Source organism: Rattus norvegicus, chromosome 20 (assembly GCF_036323735.1).
Source record: "Rattus norvegicus strain BN/NHsdMcwi chromosome 20, GRCr8, whole genome shotgun sequence".
In the NCBI taxonomy this organism is placed as follows: domain Eukaryota; kingdom Metazoa; phylum Chordata; class Mammalia; order Rodentia; family Muridae; genus Rattus; species Rattus norvegicus.
In genome coordinates, this window is record NC_086038.1 from 28,368,841 (window position 1) to 28,390,931 (window position 22,091).

The 22,091-nt window shown below is 51.7% G+C and overlaps 1 protein-coding gene across 2 annotated transcripts; it reads left to right on the forward strand.

Moving 5' to 3' along the window:
- The first annotated feature begins 2,339 nt into the window (after positions 1–2,339).
- Positions 2,340–20,550, forward strand: Dnajb12 (DnaJ heat shock protein family (Hsp40) member B12). Of its 2 annotated transcripts, none has more exon segments than NM_001013907.2 (9): positions 2,340–2,594; positions 11,788–11,968; positions 12,527–12,672; positions 14,140–14,325; positions 14,409–14,488; positions 15,797–15,906; positions 17,045–17,217; positions 17,694–17,791; positions 18,804–20,550. In NM_001013907.2, coding segments are annotated over 9 exon segments (1,137 nt in total). In that variant the 5' UTR covers positions 2,340–2,461; the 3' UTR covers positions 18,834–20,550.
- Positions 20,551–22,091: the final 1,541 nt, after the last annotated feature.

Below are 22,091 nucleotides of genomic sequence, written 5' to 3' on the forward strand. Positions count from 1 at the left end.
CTGGAGAGATGGCTCAGTGGTTAAGAGCGCTGGCTGCTCTTCCAGAGGACCCAGGTTCAATTCCCAGCGACCACATGGCGCTCACAACTGCCCATAAATCCTGTTCCAGGGGACCTGACATTCTCACTCAGACACGCATACAGGCAAAACACTGATGTTCATAAAATAAAAATAAATCAATTTAAAAAATAAAAAAGGGAAAAAAGACTTAGTCTAAATGCTCTTTAAAAAAAGAAAATGCTATAGAAAACCCCACGTTAAGAGCACATGGAGCCCCTCGGGGACACACTTGAAACACTTGCATCACGGTGAGCATGGCAGTTCATACTGCCGTCATTTCTCGGTCCTCATATTGCTTGGCCTCAACATAACATTTCATAGTTTGAAATCTTCCTCCCCTTCACTTGCCCCCCCCCCCCCCCCGAGTAACTCATTTTCTCACCTCACACCACACTTCAGTACAATCTCCTTTCCTAGAGCCTCCTCTCTCTCCAACCCTCTGGGGCTGGAGGCTCTGTAATCCAAGTCCCCTCTGCTCCGCACTCACATCTTGGTGTATCTGACCCCATAACTTGCTTTAAAAACATTCGAGGCTGGAGAGATGGCTCAGGAGTTAAGAACTCCTCTTCCAGAGTCCAATATCCAGCAACTACACACTGGTTCAAGACTATATAAAGGGATCGAATGTCCTCTTCTGACATGCAAGTGTATATGCAGACAGAGCAATCATGTGTTAAAAAATTTACATCCATTAATAATTTTCAAAATTGAGGTTGGGGATTTAGCTCAGCGGTAGAGCGCTTGCCTAGGGAGCGCAAGGCCCTGGGTTGGGTCCCCAGCTCCGAAAAAAAGAAAAAAAAATTTTTTTTTTCAAAATTAGGTTTCTGCTCAAGCTTCTTGTCTGTTATTTTTTTGTCTTGGTGGGGAGGGGCATTGCTGGGGAATTAAAGCCAGGGTCTTGCACCTAAGCATGGTCTCCACCCAAGATCACCCTCTGCCCTCCATCTTCCCTCCAGTCCCCTGATTGCCACTCCCATCGCCAATACATCCTCCCGAATTCAACATCTAATATTCCTTCCAATGAACTGCCCCTTTCGCACAGGCTTCCCCATTTCTCCAGTCCAAGTACACAGAGATTCTATCTGGATATTCGGGCCAAGAATGTTGCCATTGGCCGGAAGTCCTCTGTTTCTCTCACACCGAAGAACATCCATCCACGTAGCAGCAAAAACAATTTTCAAAACGTATCCAGACTTTAGGCGGATGTGGACGGCAGAGCAAAAGGAGCCCGGCAAGTTTCATGGAGCCGCGTTCACAGAGGGGGTTCTAATCCAGCTAAGGCTATGACAGTCCTCCCTACACTTGATCCCTCCTCTTACCCTCCCCACCCCCTTTCCCGCCCTGCTCGGTCCCTCCCTCCACTTCCTCACCCCCCACCCCGTGACTATTTAATTTCCTCTTTTGCTTTATGTGTCTGTATGTATATGCATATATATCCACCGAGTCTCACCTGACTATAACAGCTGCTCTTTAACTTTTGTTTGTGTTTGTTTTTCTGAGACAGAGTTTCTCTTTGTAGCACTGGCTGTGCTGAAACTGACTGTAGACCAGGCTAGTCTCGAACTCCCAGCATTCCTCTGCCATCCAAGGGCTGGGATTAAAGGCCGCATTGCACCCTTTAACTTTCATTGGGTTTATTGGTGTAGTTTAAGAAATAGCCAGTACCTGAGTGGAAGTCATTGGCAACCTTCACTAAAGGTTGTTGTCATTTTAGTGGGAGGTCGGCTGAGCTGCATTCTGACTGGTCGTATGACTCTGTAGTGACTCTGTAACTCCTCCTTAATCCCGCAATAACTCGCAAGGAAAATCCCCATTCAGAGCCTTTACATTTATTTCCTCCAGTCTAACCACCCTACCTCCAACCACATGTTCATGTCCACAGGTGCCTGTAAAATGAGTTTCTGATATATTAAACTATCTTAAACGGTAGCCCTCCCCTCCATTTCCCCCTACTTTTCGATATTTGCCTAGACTGTGTCACTATCTGAATGTTTCTGTTTACTGGACCCCACCCACGAAAGTTCTGTGAGGACAGGGTTTTGTTTTGACAATACTGCCACATCAGACAGACTGCCACATCCGACAAATAGCGGGCATTCGGTAAACATCTGTACGATGAACAGATAGTCGAACCGGAACGCAAAGGCTGCCGCGAGGAATGTGCGCGCACACTCAACTTCAGCATTAGCGCTCCAATAGCGCCTCCGAACCGAACGCCCCTTTCTTAGGAGACATACGGTAGGGCTTCCGCCCGGGTTCAACCCTCACTCAAATCCCGGGAAGGAGGGGCGGAGGGTTATGTCATCCTTCCGCGCCGGCCTGCCCCGCGACGCGCCGGCGGCTGGCGCAGCCCTTCGCTCGCCCGGCCTCCCCCTCCCTGGTTCCGTGCTCGGGTTCCGCCATGGAATCCAACAAGGATGAAGCCGAGCGCTGTATCAGCATCGCCCTCAAGGCCATCCAAAGCAACCAGCCCGACCGGGCGCTGCGCTTCCTGGAGAAGGCGCAGCGGCTGTACCCGACGCCAAGAGTCACCGGTGAGTGGGAGGCGCCGCAGAGACCGAAGGGGGCATTAGCACGGATCGGGGGAACACGGGAACGGACCGACGGGAGCAGTTGGCGGAGGGGGGAGGGGTGGCGAGGCGCGGCTACGCCTGCGCACTCGTGCGCGCGGGTGCTGCTGGGATTCGTAGTCCTGTGGTGCCGCTGTCTCTGCGATGCTGACCCCCTGGAGACCCCCGAAGGGCCTGGCTCCCAACCGCTTTCCAGTGCTTGTGGAAGCCTCTGGAATACGAGGCTTCTGGGAAGAAGACGTGCTAGGAGACCCGGTGAAGAGAACTCACGTGGAAAAGAAAGCGAACTACTTTTCCCAGAAGGCTGTTCGGTGGCCCAGGGCCAGTGGCCGGCCTGGGAAATATAGTTCAGGAAAATAAACATAACTATTCTAAGGGAGAATGGGTTCTAGAGAAGGAGGAAATTCATTCGCTCGAATCAGAGAACCGTTAGCGAAATAAGCCATTCCAATTCGTAGTCCTTCCTGCAGTTTCTTGAAAGCGGTATTTTGGAGTGGATGAATTGTTGAAGGTCCCATTCTCAGCCACCCCATCCTACCTTCGTCCTCAGCAGGCCCGGGTCGAGGGGGTCTTATGGACTGCTACGACAGATGAGTACCAGGTAGCTGAGTAGCCTAGGGGTGAGACCTCCCAAACCAAGCAAGGAATAGTGATCTTGATTCTGCTACTCAATCGTCTCAGTTTACCTGGTACCCACCCCCACCCCCCGCCTTTTTGCGTTTGTAACCTAAGGGCCCAAAGAAAATTTTAATACCAGCTGGAAAGGAGAAAGATACAGGATTTATTTCTGTGAAGTTAGTAAACTCTGACGTGTAGCAGGCTTTCAGAATTAAGAGACCCATGTCTCATCGTGAACTTGGGTTCCCCTATCTGGAAGTTTAGGGAGTTGGAACAGATAATGTATATAAACAAGAATATCCGCAGTGCTTTTCTATATAGAAAGTTCTCGGTATGTTTTGCCACCCGATCCTGCACAGTCCGGAAGACAGAGCACCACTTTTATATCTTCTGTAGATGAGGAAATACTCGGCGATAAGCGTCTTAGGCTGTGACACAGCTAGAAAGTGGAAAGCCCTGAGACTCCATAAGTGTTTATTAAAATGAAATGAAGAAGCAGCAGTCAGCCGCTCACCTTCCCTGCCCACATTTGGAGTGCTGGCCGAAGAGGCTGCTGGATTCCTGAACTTTCCTCCCTTCTGACTGTGCAGGCTGATCTTTGGTCTGTTTGCCTCCTCTAGGAGAGAGTTTCGATCTGTATTTACCAGGACTGCTCTGGTAACTTGCTTAAGGTGCTCCCCTATGGGATAATTCCCTCTTTATAAATGGATAGCACCAGTGGGGTACAACTGTCAGAATTTCATCTGATTACTGCTGGGAGCCGGGGAGCAGTTTAGAAAGCTGATGAAATAGAGCCTGTAGGGCATGGCAGAAGCTACCTGTGCTGGGTCAGGAATCTAGACAGGGTGTCCTTCCAAGGTCTGCTGTGTGTGTGCACGAGAGTGTGTGAGTGTGTTTACACTCATGAGAGGATAACTTCGTTGAGTCTGTTATGTCTTTCCATCTTGTGGGTCCCAGGATCAGACTCAGGTACTGGGCAGTAAGTCCCTTCACTGTCTAAGCCATCTCAGAGGCCCACTTTTTGGATATGTGTTATATCTTTGATGGATAAAATATATGCCTCATGCGCATAAACCTAACAACAAGCTCGCCTAAGCTGACAAGGATGTAAGGCTAGTTTAGGCCTGGGAACTCTTAGTCGGCCGTCTACACTGAATGACTAGATAGGAGTTCTTTCAGTACAGCAGAGGGTTGCAGGTATGGTGGTCCATGCCTGTGATTCCTGACCTCAGGAGATGAAGCAAGAGGATTGCCTCAAGTCTGAGGTCATCTGGACTACATAGCAAGCCCTTGTCTTTATTCTAAAAAAAAGAGTAACTGATGTTGAATCTATTTTGTTTTGCCTACAAAGTGATTGATGCCAAGTGGTACAGCAGGATTGGCCAGATCTGCAAGGAAGTAGACGTACAGGGAGAAAGAGTGCAAGGCAGCTGTTAGCAGTATTTAACAGAAAGAAGAAAGAGGGAGGGAGGGAGGGAGGGAGGGAGGAAGGAAGGGAGGGAGGGAGGGAGGAAGGGTGAGAGAGAACAGTTTAGGTGCTGAGGTCTTTAAGGTAGTCATAAAAAGACCCAGGCCCTGCCACCTATGAGTTCAGTCGTGAGGGATGGGAATGTGTGTGTGTGGAGGATGATCTCCTGACCGTCCTATTGTAAGCTGTTGGGAGCAGTGTAAGGAGGCCACACAAATAATGCTATGCACAGAGGGAAAGACTGCAGGCTGTAAGACTGAGGCAACATCCAAACATCACTTTGTTGGAAGGGACTGGAAAGGTGAGGCCGGAAGCTTGAAAAGATTTGGGCAGGGATTGTGTAGAAAGAGATTTAGAGGCAAGTGACGTAGGGATTTATAAAGAGGACTCAAGTTAGAAAGTGGGGACCAGATTGTAGAGCTCTTTTCCTGCCAGACTAGATGGTTTCACTTGTTCTGCATAGAGGAAACCAGAAGAGCCTGCTGAGGTCTAACAGACCTGCCAAGTCCACTTAGAAGGTAGAATACCAAGCATAATGAAGCTAGCACAGGCTATGTAGCCAGTTTGAGTTCAAAGTTGGCCTGGGCTAGAAGAGACTTAAGGGGAAAAGGGATAATTTTCTTTTGAAGAAGCTGAGGCAGTAGATTTGGGCCAGCCTGCACTATATCTTTGGCATTCTTGTCTCAAAAAAAAAAAAAAAAAGTGAGCCAGAAAGGGGAGGAGGACTCCTAGAAAGGTTGATGAGCAGGATGATGGCCCAAGAGGGAGGCAGGGGTAAAGAAGCATCAGGACATGGTGATGTCACTTAGACGGGTGCTGGGGAATCAGGGTCAACCTTTGTGACCCGAAAAGGCCCAGGCTGAGAAACTAGATGGGAGAGATAGACAGACAGCATGGGAAGGGCCAGTGGACATACACAGAAAGCCACCAGCCTAGCCCTGGAGAAAGCGCCAGGTTCCAGGTGAAAGGCCACTGTTACTGGCTTGTTGACACTCTAAGAACAGGTATAGCTGAGGTCACTGTGGGAAAGTGGGGAACATGGAGAAGCTGTTGGTGGACAGCCATGTAGCACCCCTTTCCTTAGTCAGGAGGGTAGTCCTGGGAAAGACAGAACTGCAGACCTGGAGATGCCAGGGGCTGCAGAGGCCAAGTGGGGAAGGCACACGTCAGAGACTAGGAGGGAGAAGATGGACAGCCAGAATAGCAGCAGCTTAGTCTTTGTGAGGTAAAGGAGGTGACGGTCAGGGAAGGGGCACAGACAGGAGTTGAAGACCCTTCCTTGTCAGCTTTCTCCACAGAAAAGAGAGGCGAGGCCTTGAAACCCCTGATGTAGGGGCAGGACAGGGGGACATCACCACTGGGCAACTGCATGGTGGGATAGAAACAGTGAAAACGATGCCATGAGTATCTTTTTCTGGGCGTTTCTTTTTTTAAAAGCCTCATTCTGTAACCAGGGCTGGCCTGGAACTCACTTTGTAGACCATGCTGAGCTGGAATTCAAAGAGGTCTGGCTGCTTCCACCTCCCAGATGCTAGAATTAAAGGCATACACCACCATGTCCAACTTTTTCTAGGATGTTCTATCCAGCATCTGTTGGTCTGATGGTCACTGGCTTCACCTGATACTTAGTGAAGGGTTTGAAACACTGGGTACGGTGGGTACATGGGGAGCATGGTGGGGGCATGGTGGCCCACATCTATAGTCCCAGCACTTGGAGGGCAGACAGGAAACAAAGAAATCTTACGTTCCAGGTCAGTTTGGACTGCATAGTGAGAACCATCTCCAAGAAAACAGAAGATAGAATTTGCAAGGAGGCCTTGAGGATACAATTAGGCTCCGGTTTTCCAAGCAAAGAGAGAGGCGGCTGGATGAGCCTGCAGCTCATGTTACCCAAGTGGCTCACTGTGCAGCCTGGGCAGAGTCAGAGAGGCCATCCTGACAAGGCCATGGGCGAGGAGGGGAAGCTTGGTGACTATGGGATTTGGCCCTTCAAAGTCAGTAGTATCAGCAGGAGCAGGAGGGAGCTGTCCACTTACATCCATGCCACCTTTGTGATCCCCAGGTCTTCCTTCCATTCTCTGTATTCTATTGAATCCTATTCGTTCCTCTGAGCAGCCAGAGGCAGGGCTCGAGGCTGCACTGAGGAATTAGCTATGGCAGCAAGTGCACACTTCCAGATGCTGACAGCCCCAATCTTGTCTGACTCTGCCTTGGGTTCTTTCCCCATTCTGAGCTCTTTCCTTGACTCCCTCTGAGTGCCACAGGCCTAAAAACAAAACAGCTGCTAGCCATGTGCTAAGCCCTGTATACACCTCCACACCTTCTCATGCTGCCCTTAGGACGGAAGGGCCTAGAGAGCAAGGTTAGTTTATCCGATATGGACCTGCTAACAGACGGCCTTGGCTGAGTCTGAGCAAGTCGGGGCCTGGCTCCACACTGGCATGGGGAAGGGCAGGTCTTGGCAGCTGTTAAGTCTCGGTTACCCAGCAACCTTCTCTTACTGAGTCCTGCCTTTTCATTTTTTGATTTTGAGACAGGGTCTCTCTATGTAGCCCTGACTGTCCTAGAACTTGCTCTGTAGACCTGGCTGTCCTCAAGCTAACAAACATCCACTGCATCTGCCTCCCAAGCACTAGGATTAAAGGTGGGCGCGACCACACCAGGCCCTTTTCCTTTAAATAAATTACTGTTGAAACAGCATCTCACTGAGGACCTGCTCAGTCTTCATGCTTCAGATCCCAGTAGCAGAGAGCGGGGTTCACTGATTCAGTGAGCACCCCAAAGCTAAGGTTAACATTAAGCTGGCCTGCTCCCCAACCCCTTTGTGTCATTGTACATTGTGTCAGCCACTGTGTCACAGGAGATGTAATGATGGGTCAGGATGAGACAGTCACATGCTACAGGCCCATCGGGAGCATCCAGACCAGTAGGGAGACCTGCTTGCTAGCAACCAGAAATCTCCTGTTTTCAACTCAGTCTGGAACTTTCTGGGTGGTGCTGAGTTCAGAGAATCCACTCCTTTTGGTTCTGCAGCGTAGGGAAATTAGAGTGACTGACTAGTGCCTGAAAATACTCCAGACTCTTTGCTGAGGAATACATGTGCAGGCCTCTGCCACCTCACCTGTGCAGCTGTGTCAATTGGATCACTGGTACCATTGCCCCTGGGACACACACAGCATGCTGGGGCTGGACCAGAGACAACTACCAAAGAGATCAAAACCCCAGGGACCAGCCTCCTCTTGTCTGTTGCTCTCTTCCTTTGCTTTCACGACTGCCTGGTGTCCCATGTACTGCTCAGGGCTGAGATCCGGTTACCTCTGCTTTAGCCTGGGCCACGCTAGGCACCCCAGCCCATAGCTTCCCTCCCCGCCCAGGCAGCTGCTCCTCTGGCCAGTTGGTCACCCAGGTTGTGATATTTACAACCCGATGCCTTACCAGTCTCTAGACCAAGTGCACATGTTACTATGGTTCATCCCTATACCATCAGTGAGGAAACTGAGGCACCAGCAGGTGACATAGATCAGCCGGGGTCACACTACCATGCTAGGAAGTGGCAGACAGGATCTGGTCTCTGTGGACATTATGTGGAGCTCCTGTTTGGAGGCACCGGCAGGGAGAGCCTCAGTTGGAGTGGGAGCCTGTGCACCTCGGCCAGGGCAGTGCTGCACAGCACCTTCTCCCCAGGGCAGCGGCAGCGGGTGATGCCACTTCCCGTCAGAGGCTGGCGTGATGGTTACCTGAGCTCATTTCTACAGAGCTGTGCCTACCTCACACACCTTGAACACTCAGTAACAGAAATGGCTGTTACAAGTCATCTCGGCACTTAGGGGGAATCATGATTCGGGGCCAACCTTGACTATGTAGCAAGACACTGCCTCCAAAATGAGAAAAGATGACTGCTGCTAATCTTCTTTAAGACAGCCTTCTGTCAGGCTGAAGAGATGGCTCTGCCGTGAAATGCTAGGCTTACAACCAAAAGTATAAGATAGCGTTCTATCCTGTGGTCCAACTCTCTGTGTAGTTTAGGCTGGTCTCCAATTCAGAATCCTCCTGCCTCAGCATGCCAAGAACTAGGATCATGGCTGGGTGGTGACAGATAATCCCACCACTTGGGAGGGAGAGGCGGGCAGATCTCTGAGTTCAAGGACAGCCTGGTCTACAGAGCAAGTTCCAGGGCAGTCAGGGCTACACAGAGAAACCCTGTCTCAAAAGCCCTGAGAGGGTGGAGGGTGTTAGGATTACAGCTGTGCACTACTATGCCAACTACTAATGCTTCTCCAAGTACTCCTTCCTCAGTCAAAGTCTCACTCCCCATGCGCCACAAACCCTGCAGTCAGCTCCTCTGTTTGAATTCCCAGTTTGGGGAGTTTTCCACAGTGAGACAGCCATGGCTGGGGCTCTATGGTCCAACAGAACCCAGTGCTCAGTTCCCAGCAACCCCTGGGTATGTATGACCCATGTATATGGTGGTGGAAGGTGTCTGGTACTTGCTACGTGCTGTGACATGTGAGAAGTAAGTGGGACCTAGTCTGAGTGAGTGGTGGCACCATTTTTCCTTGGCCCACAGGTATCTTGGGTCCCAAGGATCTAGGTAATATGTTTTCCCAGGGATCTGTCAACAGCTTTAGAACTTCTCAGCCAGGACACTGTAGTTTGCTAGGGTTTATAGACGCTGAGTCAAGAGGAACCAAAGGCTTGATTAGAATCATCATGATCCCATTTTAGGGTGACCACGACATGTCAGATAGACCCCAATGAAGTAGATCATTTGATATGGCCAGCTAGTTAAAAAAATATAGCAGCAGGGCTGGAGACATGTCTCGGCAGTTGTTGAGAACACTGGCTGCTCTCGCAGGTTCAATTCCCAGCATCCATATGGTGTCTCACAGCGTCTGTAACTCCAGTCTCAGGGGATCTGTGGGTCCAGGACTGCACCTGGTTTACAGACATTGTGCAGAGAAAATGATGGTACAAGTGAAGTGAAATAAATATGTATAAGCAGTAATAATTGGGGCTCGTTGGCACACACTTGTGATCCCTGGAAGTATACTGAAGCAGGACGTTACTCAACTGCGTGGAGAACTTAAAGGCTAGCCTGGCCTACATTAGACCCTGTCTAAATAAACTAAATGTAACAACAGGGCTAGGGAAACAGCTCCATGGTGAGCACTTGCCGTGCGTGATTAAAGTCCTATGTTCAATCCCCTGTTCCATAAAGGAAAGCCCGGCTCCCATAGAGTGAGCACAGGATCTTTGTGGGTCTTATGGGACAGACGTACTTCCCCCGTTCCTCAGCGCTGCTAAGCAGAGTCTCCAGGAGTTGGCTTTTCCACTAGTCCCACTGAATAAGACAGGCTGCTAATGGCCTCCCACAGCGGACTGTGCCCCCTCTGTACCCACCAGAGGATGTGTGTTAGGATTCGGAGGGTCAGGCTGGAGAACAGGTCCAGCGTTAAGAGCACTGGCTGCCCTTCCACCCGGGTTGGCTTCCAGCGTCACATGGCTTACAACATTTTGCAACTCAAGTTTCGGGTTCTGACAGCCCCTTCTGTCCTTTCTGGACTGCAGATATTTATGTGGTACATAGACATCGATTATGTGGACCGGGGTGGTGTCCGTCGGTAGAGTGGTTGCTCACCAGAGCGAGGCCCATGTTGGTTCCAAGTTATGCGAAAATAGAGTTAATTTCAGATGAATCCACGTGAGGTGGCTCCTGCTTACAATCTCAGCCCTTTATAAGCAGAAGCAGGGGGTTGGGGTTTTAGCTCAGTGGTAGAGCACTTGGAACTTGGGGGATGACTGCTAAGTCTGTAAAGTGCTGGTCACTTGTAGTGGGGCACGCCAGTACAACTTGCTCAAGGAGAGGGAGGCAGGATCACGAGTTCGAGGTCAGCTTGGGCTACACGGTAAAGAATGAGGACCTGAATTCAGAGACCCCAGCTGCCAGCAAAGCCCCCGCTGGCTATACACAAACATGGGACTGGAGACAGGAGGACCGTGGGGAGGGTGTTAGCTAAACCAGCACGCAATGATGAAGGCACCCCCAAGGCGACCTTTGGTGAGTTTCTACCACAACAAGAGAAAAAACTTGTGGTCTGGTCTCAACTAAAAGGAGATAATACTATTAAATCTAAACTAGGAACACTGAACAGTTTATAATTTTGATGTACGGTGCTAATAAGCAAATATTTAAACTAGGGAACATTAAAATTAACATTAACTTCGACTTAGTATTAAGTTTGCACTAATAAAAATATTCATTTAATATTAAAGTACTCTAAATAACTGGCATAAAAATAGAAAACAACAGGAAGTAGTGGTGAGACCTGAGTTCTTATGATGTAGTACTGAAGAGAGTTGAGCTCAGCAAAGGTTCATAAAGCAATAAAGAGCCTAGTCAAACAAACAAGCACAATGAAAAAAATACCAATGTAGCAGGAAGCCTGGCGTGGTGGTGCACACCTGTAATCCAGCACATGGGAAGCTGAGGTGGGAGGATGATGAATATGAGACGAACCTGGGCTGCATAGCAAGATTGTATGGGTTTTTTTGTTTTGTTTTATTTTTTAAGTAAAAGTAACTGAATTCTAGATCATAAACTGCTGGGTTCATTAGTCAGAGTGCACGTGTGTGTGTGTATGTGTGTGTGTGTGTATGTGTGTACGTGTGTACACGCGCCTCTTCCATTTGGAATCTGGGGGTCAAAATCATTCTCAACTAGGCTGCAAGTTCATTTTCCTGCTGATCCTGAGCTGATCTCCCCAGGGCCTCTTATGTTACTTTGTGATGGGGGTGAAGGAGACAGTTAAGGGCAGTCTCGAACCTGTAGATTGGACTGGCCTAGAACTCCCAGTGTTTACTGGGCTGGCCTGAAGCTTAGATTCCTTTACCTCCAGAGTGCTTGAATCAAAGGTGCACACCACCACACCCAGCTCTTTTGCTGTTTGTTGAAGAAGGAGCTCTCACACACCTTGTCTGTACAGCAGTAGCCATGCTGGAAGGGTAGAGAGTGGAGCACCAGGAACATGGACGTGGCAGGCATACCGCTCAATGGCTTCTTTTACCTTGCAGCTCTGATCGAGTCCCTCAACCAAAAATCACAGTCCGCCGGTGATCAATCTCAACCCACAGACACAACCCATACCACCACCAGGAAGACAAGCGGGACCGAAACCCCCTCAGCCAACGGTGAGGCAGGAGGAGGAGAGAGCACCAAGGGCTATACTTCAGAGCAGGTGGCAGCTGTGAAAAGGTAGAGGCCATGGGGAGACTGGGAACAGGGGCGGGGACAGGGGTGTGAGGTGGCAGGGACAGGGGAGGCTCAGGGAAGCCTCTCAGTTCATCCAGTGGACTTGAAGGGTCTTGGAAGTTGGAGGTGGTCTGGCTTCATTTTCCACAGGGTGAGAGCCAGGGCCTCACTGCCCACCCCCCAACAACTGCTAACACTGTAGACTGGAGACCTTCCTCTGCCCTTGGGCACCAGCCCTAGGCCTCCCACAGCTCTGTTTGTCACACAAAGACACCGACATCTTGCCCTCCAGATTCTACCCCCACTCTACCCCAACAAAGACCTTTTCAGACCAGAGCCTGTGGCTAGGGCAAAGGCAGAGCTGTGTCACTGCGGGACAGGGGGTGGGGATTGGGAGAGACAGCCCTGCAGAGTGAAGCTCTCCCAGGCTTGTCACCACCATCCAGGACCACGCCAGACTAGACCCTTCCAGCCATTCTCTCTCCCTCACACTGCTGTTCCCACACATCCTCAGGGCCCACCCCCAACCCCCATCCCGTCATGCTCTTCTCCCTGCTCCAGGGTCAAGCAGTGTAAAGATTACTATGAGATCCTTGGGGTAAGCAGAAGCGCCTCAGACGAGGACCTGAAGAAGGCCTACCGCAAACTGGCCCTCAAATTCCATCCAGACAAGAACCACGCGCCTGGGGCCACCGAAGCTTTCAAAGGTGAGGCAGTCCTGGGCTGTTGGTGATTTTCTTTGTTAGTTTGAATCCCTGCTTAGACTGGGCTGACCTGAAACTCACAGAGATCCCGGTGCCTCCAAAATGCTGGGATTAAAGGTGTGGGCCACTATGTATGCCCAGACATCTTGGTGCTTTTATCCCCTGTCCTAAAATACAGAGCCAAGACAGCTCTCGGGAAGTAGGGCAGAAGAATGTGGTCTCAAGCAAAATTGTGTGAGAACTGCTCCCTGAGAAGGTTCCAGTAGCCGCCCCTAGCCATGTAAACTAGCAGCTCTCACTCAGTGCCTCCTGCCTCTCATTGTCTGGGTTACAGTAGAGGAGCCAGAGGCATTCTAGTGGCTTCTTCAGGGTCAGCAGCACCTAGGCCAGGAGCAGATTCCTAACTCACACTCTGGTGACAGTCCCTGTACTGAGGGGGCAGAGCACCCCATATAGGAGGGCTCCTTCAAAACAGGCTGCCAGCTTCCCACAGCCTGCCCCGGCCTGCACTGGTGACAGAGAGTCTTGTGATCGGGCAGCCTACTGAACTCTGGAGTGAGTGTCACCTCTCGCCAGACTCACAAGCCATTCTTCATGCATTTAGATCTCTATCTTCCCTCTCTCTGGTGCTCCTGTGCACTGCCTCCTTGCCTGTCCTCTGTTGCTGGGCCTTGCATTTCCTTGGTCCCTAGGTTCTGTTCCCTTTAGGGAATAGTGGTGACTGGGAGCCTTGTTGTGCAGGACTGAGTAGGAAGCCTGTGGCAGAGTAGAGAGGCCTTGTCAGATGGAAATGAAGATTCCATCCTCCCTTCCAGGGGAAAATAGTCTGCAGCCTACTGCCATGAGCAAGGGGAACATAGGGGATGCAGGCCCTGGGAGGCAGTAGCCTTCCACCCTGGGAGCTCTGGTGAGGAGGCCTCACACCAGATAGAAAACAGCAGCTGAGGCCTGGGCCCTGGAGACAGCAGACTCATCCTGGCCACACACCAGACACATGGGAGTCTCCACCAGAAACCAGGGGGTTGTGCCTTTCCTGCAGTGTCTGCTGCTCTCCCGTTTACAACCAGGGCCTCATGTGTCTGTTATTTTGGGTGGCACTGTGTATGACCTCAGGATTGTATTACACTGTCTCCTTGGACACTTCACAAGATGAGCGTGTGCGAGGGGCATTTCTGTAACATCAGTAAAAGACCTCAGACAGGACGTTGCACACCTAAAGCAGGTGCATAGGCTCGTGCCTACACCCCCAGTGTAGAAGCAGGAGGATAAGAAACGAAGGGTAACCTGGGCACATTCCTGAACCATTCTGGCAGTTTAGGCGGTGTAGTGGGGTTCCTGACTCAGAAAAGGAAAGAGCATCCTCACAGCCCAGACCAACAGGCACACTTCCTCTACCCGTAGGTCCCCACTTCCTGAGGCCTGAGAAAAGCAAGCTCTTGCCTATGTTAAGGCCTGTCTTTCCCCTTGCAGCCATTGGCACAGCATATGCCGTCCTCAGCAACCCGGAGAAAAGGAAACAGTACGACCAGTTTGGTGATGACAAGAACCAGGCTGCCCGGCACGGCCATAGCCACGGGGACTTCCACCGAGGCTTTGAAGCCGACATCTCCCCAGAAGACCTCTTTAACATGTTCTTTGGTGGTGGCTTTCCTTCCAGTAAGTCCACAGCCAGTTTTCCTCAGTGCAATGCTGACCAGGATCTGACTGCTGCAGCCCCTGACTTTACCTCTGTGTTTCAGGTAACGTCCATGTCTACAGCAATGGCCGAATGCGATACACCTACCAGCAGAGACAGGACCGCAGAGACAACCAGGGTGATGTGAGTTACCAGGGGCTGAGCTGCACACCAGGCCCCCCAGGGGATGGGCCCAGAGGAAGAGGGAGTCTTGATCCACTCAATGCCCTCAGCATTCTTGAGCCAAGGAGCCGTCTCTGCCCCTTCCCAGTTCCATTCCACCTTGGCACACCAGAGGGAGCCACACTCCATCCATGTTGATGCTGCTTTGGCTTCTGTGGGTATAAAACAAAACCTCGCTTTCAGGCAGCATCTAGTGTGAGCAGCTTTTAGGAGTCTGTTTGTTCTTAAGATTGATGTAACATTTTCTGAGGATGAGAGGGTGAAAGAGGCCTGCGTGGGTGTTCAGCCTTCTAGAAAAGTGAGTAAATGCTGATAGCTAGGCAGTGCTTCAGACACATTTGGGATGCCACGGATCAACACAGCCAGCTGGCTGGGCCCCGAACACGGCCAAGAGCCAGTGAAGAGCACTGAATGTAGAACACTGACTTACTGCGTGCTTGCCCTGCCCCTCTCCCTTCCACTCTCTTTCTTCCCCTTCTTCCTTCCTTCTTCTCCCTCCTTGGATTTACCCTGCAGTTGAAAAGGACCTTGAAGCCCTACTTCCACCTTCCAAATACTGGAGTTATCTTGAGTGACCTGGCGTGGTGGCCTAGCACATCCATTTTGTTGGGGGTGGGCTTGGCTTTGGTTTTGAGACAGGGTCTCACTGTATAGCTCCGGCTGGCCTAGAACTTGCTATACAGACTAGCTAGTCTGGAACTACGGGATGTGCTTGCCCCTGCCCCTGAGTGCTGGGATTAAGGGCGTGCATCCCCCCCCCCCCCCAACTCAGCACTGCTTCTCTTGAGACAGGGTTATCTGTGACCTTGGCAAGCCTGGAGCTCCAGCTCGCCCATTCTCCCGTCCCTGCCTCCCGAGCTCTGGGACCTTTACATGGTCTAACACAGAGAGGAGTTTAAAGTCGGGTTACTGTGTAATGAATTTACTTCTGGTTGTCCTGTCTTTGTTCTAAGACTCACACCCAAGGCCTTGTGGGTACAGAAAAGTTCCATCCCAGACTGCATCCCAGCCCTTTAACTAATGCTTTTCTGTCGACAGTTTTTGTGTGGCTCAGAATTCAAAAAGCTATGAATTATGGAAGTCTGTCTCCCTGGCCTGCCTCTCCTCTCCCGGAGGCACCGCCGACACTCACACACATGTGCTCACGATGCCTGCGTGGTCTTCTGGCGACACCCTCAGATAGAAGAGCTTCTGCCCTAGGAGGAAGGGGGTGTCAGCGCCACACAGGCACCACTAGGGGCTCTAACCACTGCTCTTGCTCCTCCCCAGGGCGGGCTAGGAGTATTCGTCCAGCTGATGCCCATCCTCATCCTCATCCTCGTGTCGGCGCTCAGCCAGCTCATGGTGTCCAGTCCACCCTACAGCCTGAGCCCCAGACCGTGAGTGCATGCCCTGGGCCAGGCCCCTTAGACTGTTGAGGATCATGGGCCCCTCAGGAAATACAGACCAAGCTCTAGGCCTTTCCTTAAGGCAACACACGTACACTGACTTCAGAAACGTGACCCCACGGCCATCCCCACCTTTGCTGGCACTGAGATGCCCTCTGCTCTTAAAGTTTGTTTGAAGCCTTAAGAAAGAACAGAGTTTAGTCAGTCGGGGCGGGGGGTTGCACCCCAGCTTCTGCATTGAGAGCTGTAACTCGGGATAAGTTATGTAACCTTGGGTCCCTGGTCTGTAAAATGGGAACAATAGCATCTTCCTACTGGTAAGAGTTAATGAGTAACCCATGTGAGGCGTTCAGCTCAGTGAAGTGCTTAGCAGTGTTTGTTGAGTGGATGCCAAGCTCAACTGCCAATGGTTAACTCGAGTGAGTTAGTGACCCTCTAAGGTGTCAGGGTCTCTTTTCCCAAGGCCTGGAACTGTGGGTTCTAGCTTCTGCAGATGCAAGCCCTCCGCTCCAATCCTTTGGCCTGCTGCTGCCTGAGGACCCAGCAGGGGGCAGAGCTGGCCTCTGCTCCCACAGCTGTCCTGCTTGCCTAGAACCAGATGTAACCTCTCTTCAGCAGCTGGAGAGATAAAGAATGCACTTTTGGGGGGCTGCCCTCCCTGGAGCAGGGACCCCTGTTGGGCATTGTGGCTTCTGCTGCTGCCTGCAGGTCTTGTGGCTACATATTTTTCCTGACATTTTGTTCCTTTTGGGGTTTTCTTTTCTTATGGGGTTGGGAATGAACTGCTAACTCACACTAACATTATGCTGTTAAGAGACACAACTCTGTTCTCTCATCTTGACCTGAGGCTCGCTGCTTTGGGCTGGCCTCAGCATCTATGAGCTTAGAGGCATGAACTTCCCAGACCAGGGCTTCTCTCCACCCCACCCCTTTCTCCACAGCCCCTAAAAAGGAGTGGTCGACATGCTGAGCTATTCCTGCACCAAGGTGCTCTGCTTTGCCGCAGACCTTCATTTTGGGGAATGCAGTGCAGGAAGGAGCGAGCTATTCCTGTGGCCTATGTGGCACTGCCTGCCACAGGGCCATCAACCCTTCCAGCTGCCCACTCTGCCTGCTGTGTTTCTGTCAGGTCAGTGGGCCATATCCACAAGCGAGTCACTGACCACCTGAACGTCGCGTACTACGTGGCAGACACCTTCTCTGAAGAGTACACAGGCTCTAGCCTCAAAACAGTTGAACGGAATGTGGAAGACGATTATATCGCCAACCTCCGAAACAACTGCTGGAAGGAAAAGCAACAGAGTGAGTGCACCCACGAAGTGTGTGCATAGTGTATGCGTGTATGCATATGTGTGCATTGATGTGTGTGCGTGTGTGCATGTGGACCTGTGGATACACTGGTATTCTAGCAAGTATGGGGCGAGGGAGGTGATGGTAGTGGTAGTGGGAGAGGGGTGGCCAGGAACCATGCTTGAGAATAGGAAAACCCTTCTTCATGGACCATAACACCAGCCAAGATCTGAACTCCACTCCTGGGTTCCCCTGAGCTGCAATCCCAGGGCCATTTGATGATTTCATTAAGGACCTCCTGTGTCACTGGTACCTGCCATGGAGGTTGCTAGAGGTGAATGTGTTAGAGACAGACTGCAAACCCCTAGCCACCCACTGGTTGTGTATCAACCAACCAGTCTGTCTGTGGGACCATTGTCCTGACTTCCTGTTCCATCCTGGACAGCCAGCTCTGCCCCAGCCCTGGTCCTGTCTCCGTTTCTTTGCAGAGGAAGGCTTGCTGTACCGAGCCCGATACTTTGGTGACACAGACATGTACCACAGAGCACAGAAGATGAGCACCCCGAGTTGCAGTCGGCTGTCAGAGGTGCAGGCCTCCCTGCATGGATAGTTCTGGGCCAGCCACACCACCCAGGTCCAAGTATGAGCCAGGACTGCTTCTTTGCTGCAACTCCTGGCAGCCTTGGCCTTGGTCCTGAGCAGAGGGAGGGAGGGAGGAGACCTGGTAATGATGGCAGGGACTCTCTCGTCACCGTCCTGACACTTCAGAGACAAGGAGTTCCCTGGCCCCATTGACATGCTGTCCCTTCCCCTCTCCAGGGCTGCAGGGATTGGGGAGCAGAAGCCAGGCAGAGTGGGGACCTGTGCTTCCAGGACCTACTCCAATAATCAGACCACCTCAGCCCTTCCCAAGCCTCACTTTTGTTGGCTGTGCATTCACACATACTGGGTCACACACAGTATCCCACTGGAGTCAGGAAAACCCGTGGGGAGTTAAGTGGGCAGGAGCCCTGGGAGGAAAGGGGAAATGGAGCAAGATGAAGCCTCCCATCAGCAGGCAGGAGGGTCTGTGGGCCTGACCGCTTGCTCGCTCTGGTGGGACCTGAGGCCCTCACTCCAATGCTCTGCACCTGGGAGCCAGGAAACCACGGGCATCCGGCCACACCCAGGCATCTCTCCTGTGGTCTTGAAGAAGGGAACAAAAAGTCACAAGTTCAGGGTCCAAAGCAACTATGAAGCACAGAAGGGGTGGGGAAAAGGGAGAGTTGCTATTAACAGGCACCCCCCACCCCTCTACCCCTTCCCTTGATGTGGGTAATGGGCTCGGTGCCCAGTGCCCAGAGCAGGGAGCCTGGCTCAAGCCCAGAGGAGTGTGGGCAGGGCCAGAAGTTCTGTGCGTCGGTACCCTGTCCCCCTCCTGCCTGTGTCCCCGTCACAGAGCCAGCCACAGATTGTTCCAGGCCACTGGCTAGCTTGTGTCAGCTCTGGGCAGCTCATCACACTGCAGAGGAATTGTCAGGGCCAGCTGCCGGCTTGTGGGGCTGAGCTGGAGGTGCCAACCACAACCATTCGTCTAACTCCTTCCCTCTTCTCCCCAGACTATGAAATCCCTGGAGAATTTTTGGTGACACACACTGAGCCAGCCAAGGTGATGGACTATATATTTAAGTAAAGACATGCACAGAAAAAATTAAAATGGACTGGAGGCCGAACACCGCACAACCGTCCTCTCTCAGCCCGTGAATGCGGAAAGCTCTTAGGACGGACAGAAAGCCTGCCTGGGGCTGCTTCCTCCTCTCCCAGGGCTGGCAAGAAGCTCTGCATCGCCGGCTCCTAGGATACCGAAACCATGGCAACGAAAGTAGAATGTAAAACTTGCAGCAAATGTCTGTGGGGAAGGACTGGGGGAGGGGATGCCCCACTGTCTCTCCTCCCCCTCCCTGGAGCTGCCACCAGTCACTCCCAGGAGAAACCAGGCAGAGGCATGGGCCAAGGAACAGAGGAGAAAATTCCAGAGAACATAACTTAGAAATGCGTACGTATGTATATATATCTATTTATATGTAAATAGACATATATAAAGATATATATATATATATAAAGTCTTTTAAAACTATGCAGGGATTGGATTAAGATGTTCAGCTGACTTGCTCCATACTTTAGAAAACCGGGCCTGTTTGGGAAGGCGGCCTGGCTTTCAAAAGCTTGACAGTAACTGTAGCCGACAGCATAGGGAAAGTCAGATCAGACACTGTTAGTGTTGCCCTTAGCCCCAGCCTGACTGATGGCAGCAGTAATCATGGTGGTACAAATCCATAGAAAACTCCCAAAGGTCTCCAGGCTTATGGCTAAGGTGGGGGAGCAAGCTGGGGGCAGGAACGGTGCCTGCCCCTGGAGATAGCTGCTCAGTATTGGGCCATAGCAGAGATCTCAGACAAGGCCCGCTGGGAAGAGGCCTGCTCCTCACGCTGCCTCCTCCTTGGCCAGCCTCAGGTGGGCTCTCTGCCCTAATGCCCAGGAGCCCTGCAGCCACTCCCCTGCCCATACCTCTTCCCCACCCAAGTCCCCAGGTGGGTTTGCCTTACAGGTGCCACAGGGCACAGCTTCACCATTGCCAACAGGTTTTCTCTAAGTTGTGCACCAAGGACTCCAGAAGGCTCTTCCTCCAAAAGCTGAACCAGGACCTGAGTGCAGCCCAGCTTGTGGAGAACCAGGGCTGCAAGTGCCTGTCTTCTCCACAGTGGGCCCACTGGGTTCCACTCGTTGGATGGAGGATCCACCACGACCAGAATGGCTTCCCCCTTCAGATGAGGACGGTTTACCCTCCTCCCACGTCTATAATGGGCCTTTGGGGACTGCTGTCCCCTAGTTTTCCTATGGCCGTGGGTGTGCTCTTGCACCTGCTGACTTCCAAAGCCTTACTTCCCCAAGCTGCCAGCCCAGAGGTCGGAACTGTCCCCCCAGGGTCTCTCTCTCTCTCTCTCTTTTTTTTTTTAATACAACCCCCTAACAGATAGGGTGCTGGGAAAGGAAGCTTGGTTAGGAATTGTCAAATCTGTTGGTTTTTTTTTTTTTTTTTTTTAAACAAAGTCCCACCCTGCAATGAAGTGGCCACCCTGGCCTAGAGAGATAATAACTGGATGCAGGCCAGAGTACCCCACCCACAGTGGCCTGGTGCTCTGCCTCCCACCACCCCAACTGTCTGGTCTTGGTAGCTGTCCCTAGAGGGGCTGAGCCATGTGCAATAAGAACACAGATCCTAAAGGATCCCTGAGAAGCTGTATTTCTTGAATTAGAACTCTGATATTGTACATCTATAAATATATGTTTATTATGTGATTGGCAGAAGTGGGTCTGCATTGAACAGGGGGATGGGGCAGGGAGCTCCCACCAGTTGCTATTGACACCATACAGCCTGTGCCTCAGCTCTTAGTGACAGGCTTGACCCTCCTAACAAAGGGTGTGGAGCTCAGATGGCGGTGGGGCTGCAGGATATGGTGTTCCAGACGCCAGTCCTAGATGGGGACCTGCCCACCACCCTGTCAGTGGGCTGGGCTAAAGCCCATTCCTGATCCGGGACTTGGGGGAAATTCCCAAGTGGGTCTTGCCATCTCTGGTCTGCAGTCTGCCCACAGCAGCCTCCTCTCCCTGGGATATAGGGGACGCTAACACTGAGGCAGCCAGGGGCTCAGGGTGAGCCAGCGGCAGATCTGCCCGGCCTCCTGGAGACAGGGCCGGCAGCCGTGAGTGGCGGGCCCAGGCCCCTCCCGCTGGCGCGCCAGCCAAAGGCAGGCGGGCTGCCTGGTGGTGCCACCACAGCCCGGGAGCTCATTGGCTGTCCCTGAGCAGGGTCACCTAAGCCTGCCCCAGCCTGCAAGCTGCCACTTGTTAGCTACACTTGGCAAAGGGGTAGCCAGCTTCCTGCCCCCCACCCTCCTTGAGGGACCAAAGAGCTCAGTGAGCCAGAAAGGGTGGGACGTCATCCATCTGCAGCAGAAAAGAAGCTTTGAGCAGGATGCCCCTCCCACTGTCAGGTGGCAAGAAAAGCCCATCTGGGCCTCAAGGACCTGCGTGCTATCTTCTTGCCCTGGTCTGGTCTGGAGTAGGAGGGGCTCCGTGGGACCAGGAACTTGCACCTGGCCTGGTTTTTGCCAGACAGTCGCGTCACCTAGCTGTCTGGGCCAGGTGTGCCTAGTGCCAACGTCTGACACTGTTTCAGGAGCAGCTCAGAATTCCCTGTCAGACCTCACATCTATGGCAGTAAAGTCAGCCCTTTCCCAGAGCTGGGAACAAACCAGAAGGCAGGTGACCCAAGGGTCTTCCAGAAGCTGTGTGTTTGCATGTTTGGAGTCTAGGAAAATGATTATTCTGCAGACATTCACTGAAATCAAGTTTACTGTGTTTGGCATAACCATGTGGGCTGGGTTGGGTTGGGGTCTGTGAGATAGCCTCACTTTATATAGCCTTGGCTGGCCTGGAACTCATGTAGATCAGGCTAGCTTTCAATTTACAGTAGTGAGCCTCCTGTCTCTGCCTCCCAGGTGGCAGAAATTACAGGTAGAAACCATGTATCTGGTATCTTGGTCATTTTAAGGATTTTTGACTTCTTTCTTTTTGAGACAGGGTTTCACATAGGCCAGGCTGGTCTCAAACTTGCTTATGAACCAAAGGCTGGCCTTGAACTCTCCTGATCCTCCTGCCTGTACCTCTGGAGTCCTAGGATTAGGCATGAACCACTACTTCAGCCCACACCCAGTCTTCCAAGTGCAGTAGCACTGGCACCTAAGTTCAGGACATAAGGCGAAAAGCCACACTTGGAAAATGGGTATCAGCAGGGATAAACAGTCAAAACTGGTGTCTCGCCTCAAAATAATATGGGTGTCCAC

Bases quoted from the DNA above. Each gene is read 5' to 3' on its own strand.
- Dnajb12 (XM_039098616.2), top strand. From the start codon at position 2,462: ATGGAATCCAACAAGGATGAAGCCGAGCGCTGTATCAGCATCGCCCTC. The intron at 2,595-11,787 runs GTGAGTGGGAGG...TTTACCTTGCAG, and splicing joins CCCGACGCCAAGAGTCACCG to CTCTGATCGAGTCCCTCAAC. The intron at 11,969-12,526 runs GTAGAGGCCATG...TCCCTGCTCCAG, and splicing joins CAGGTGGCAGCTGTGAAAAG to GGTCAAGCAGTGTAAAGATT.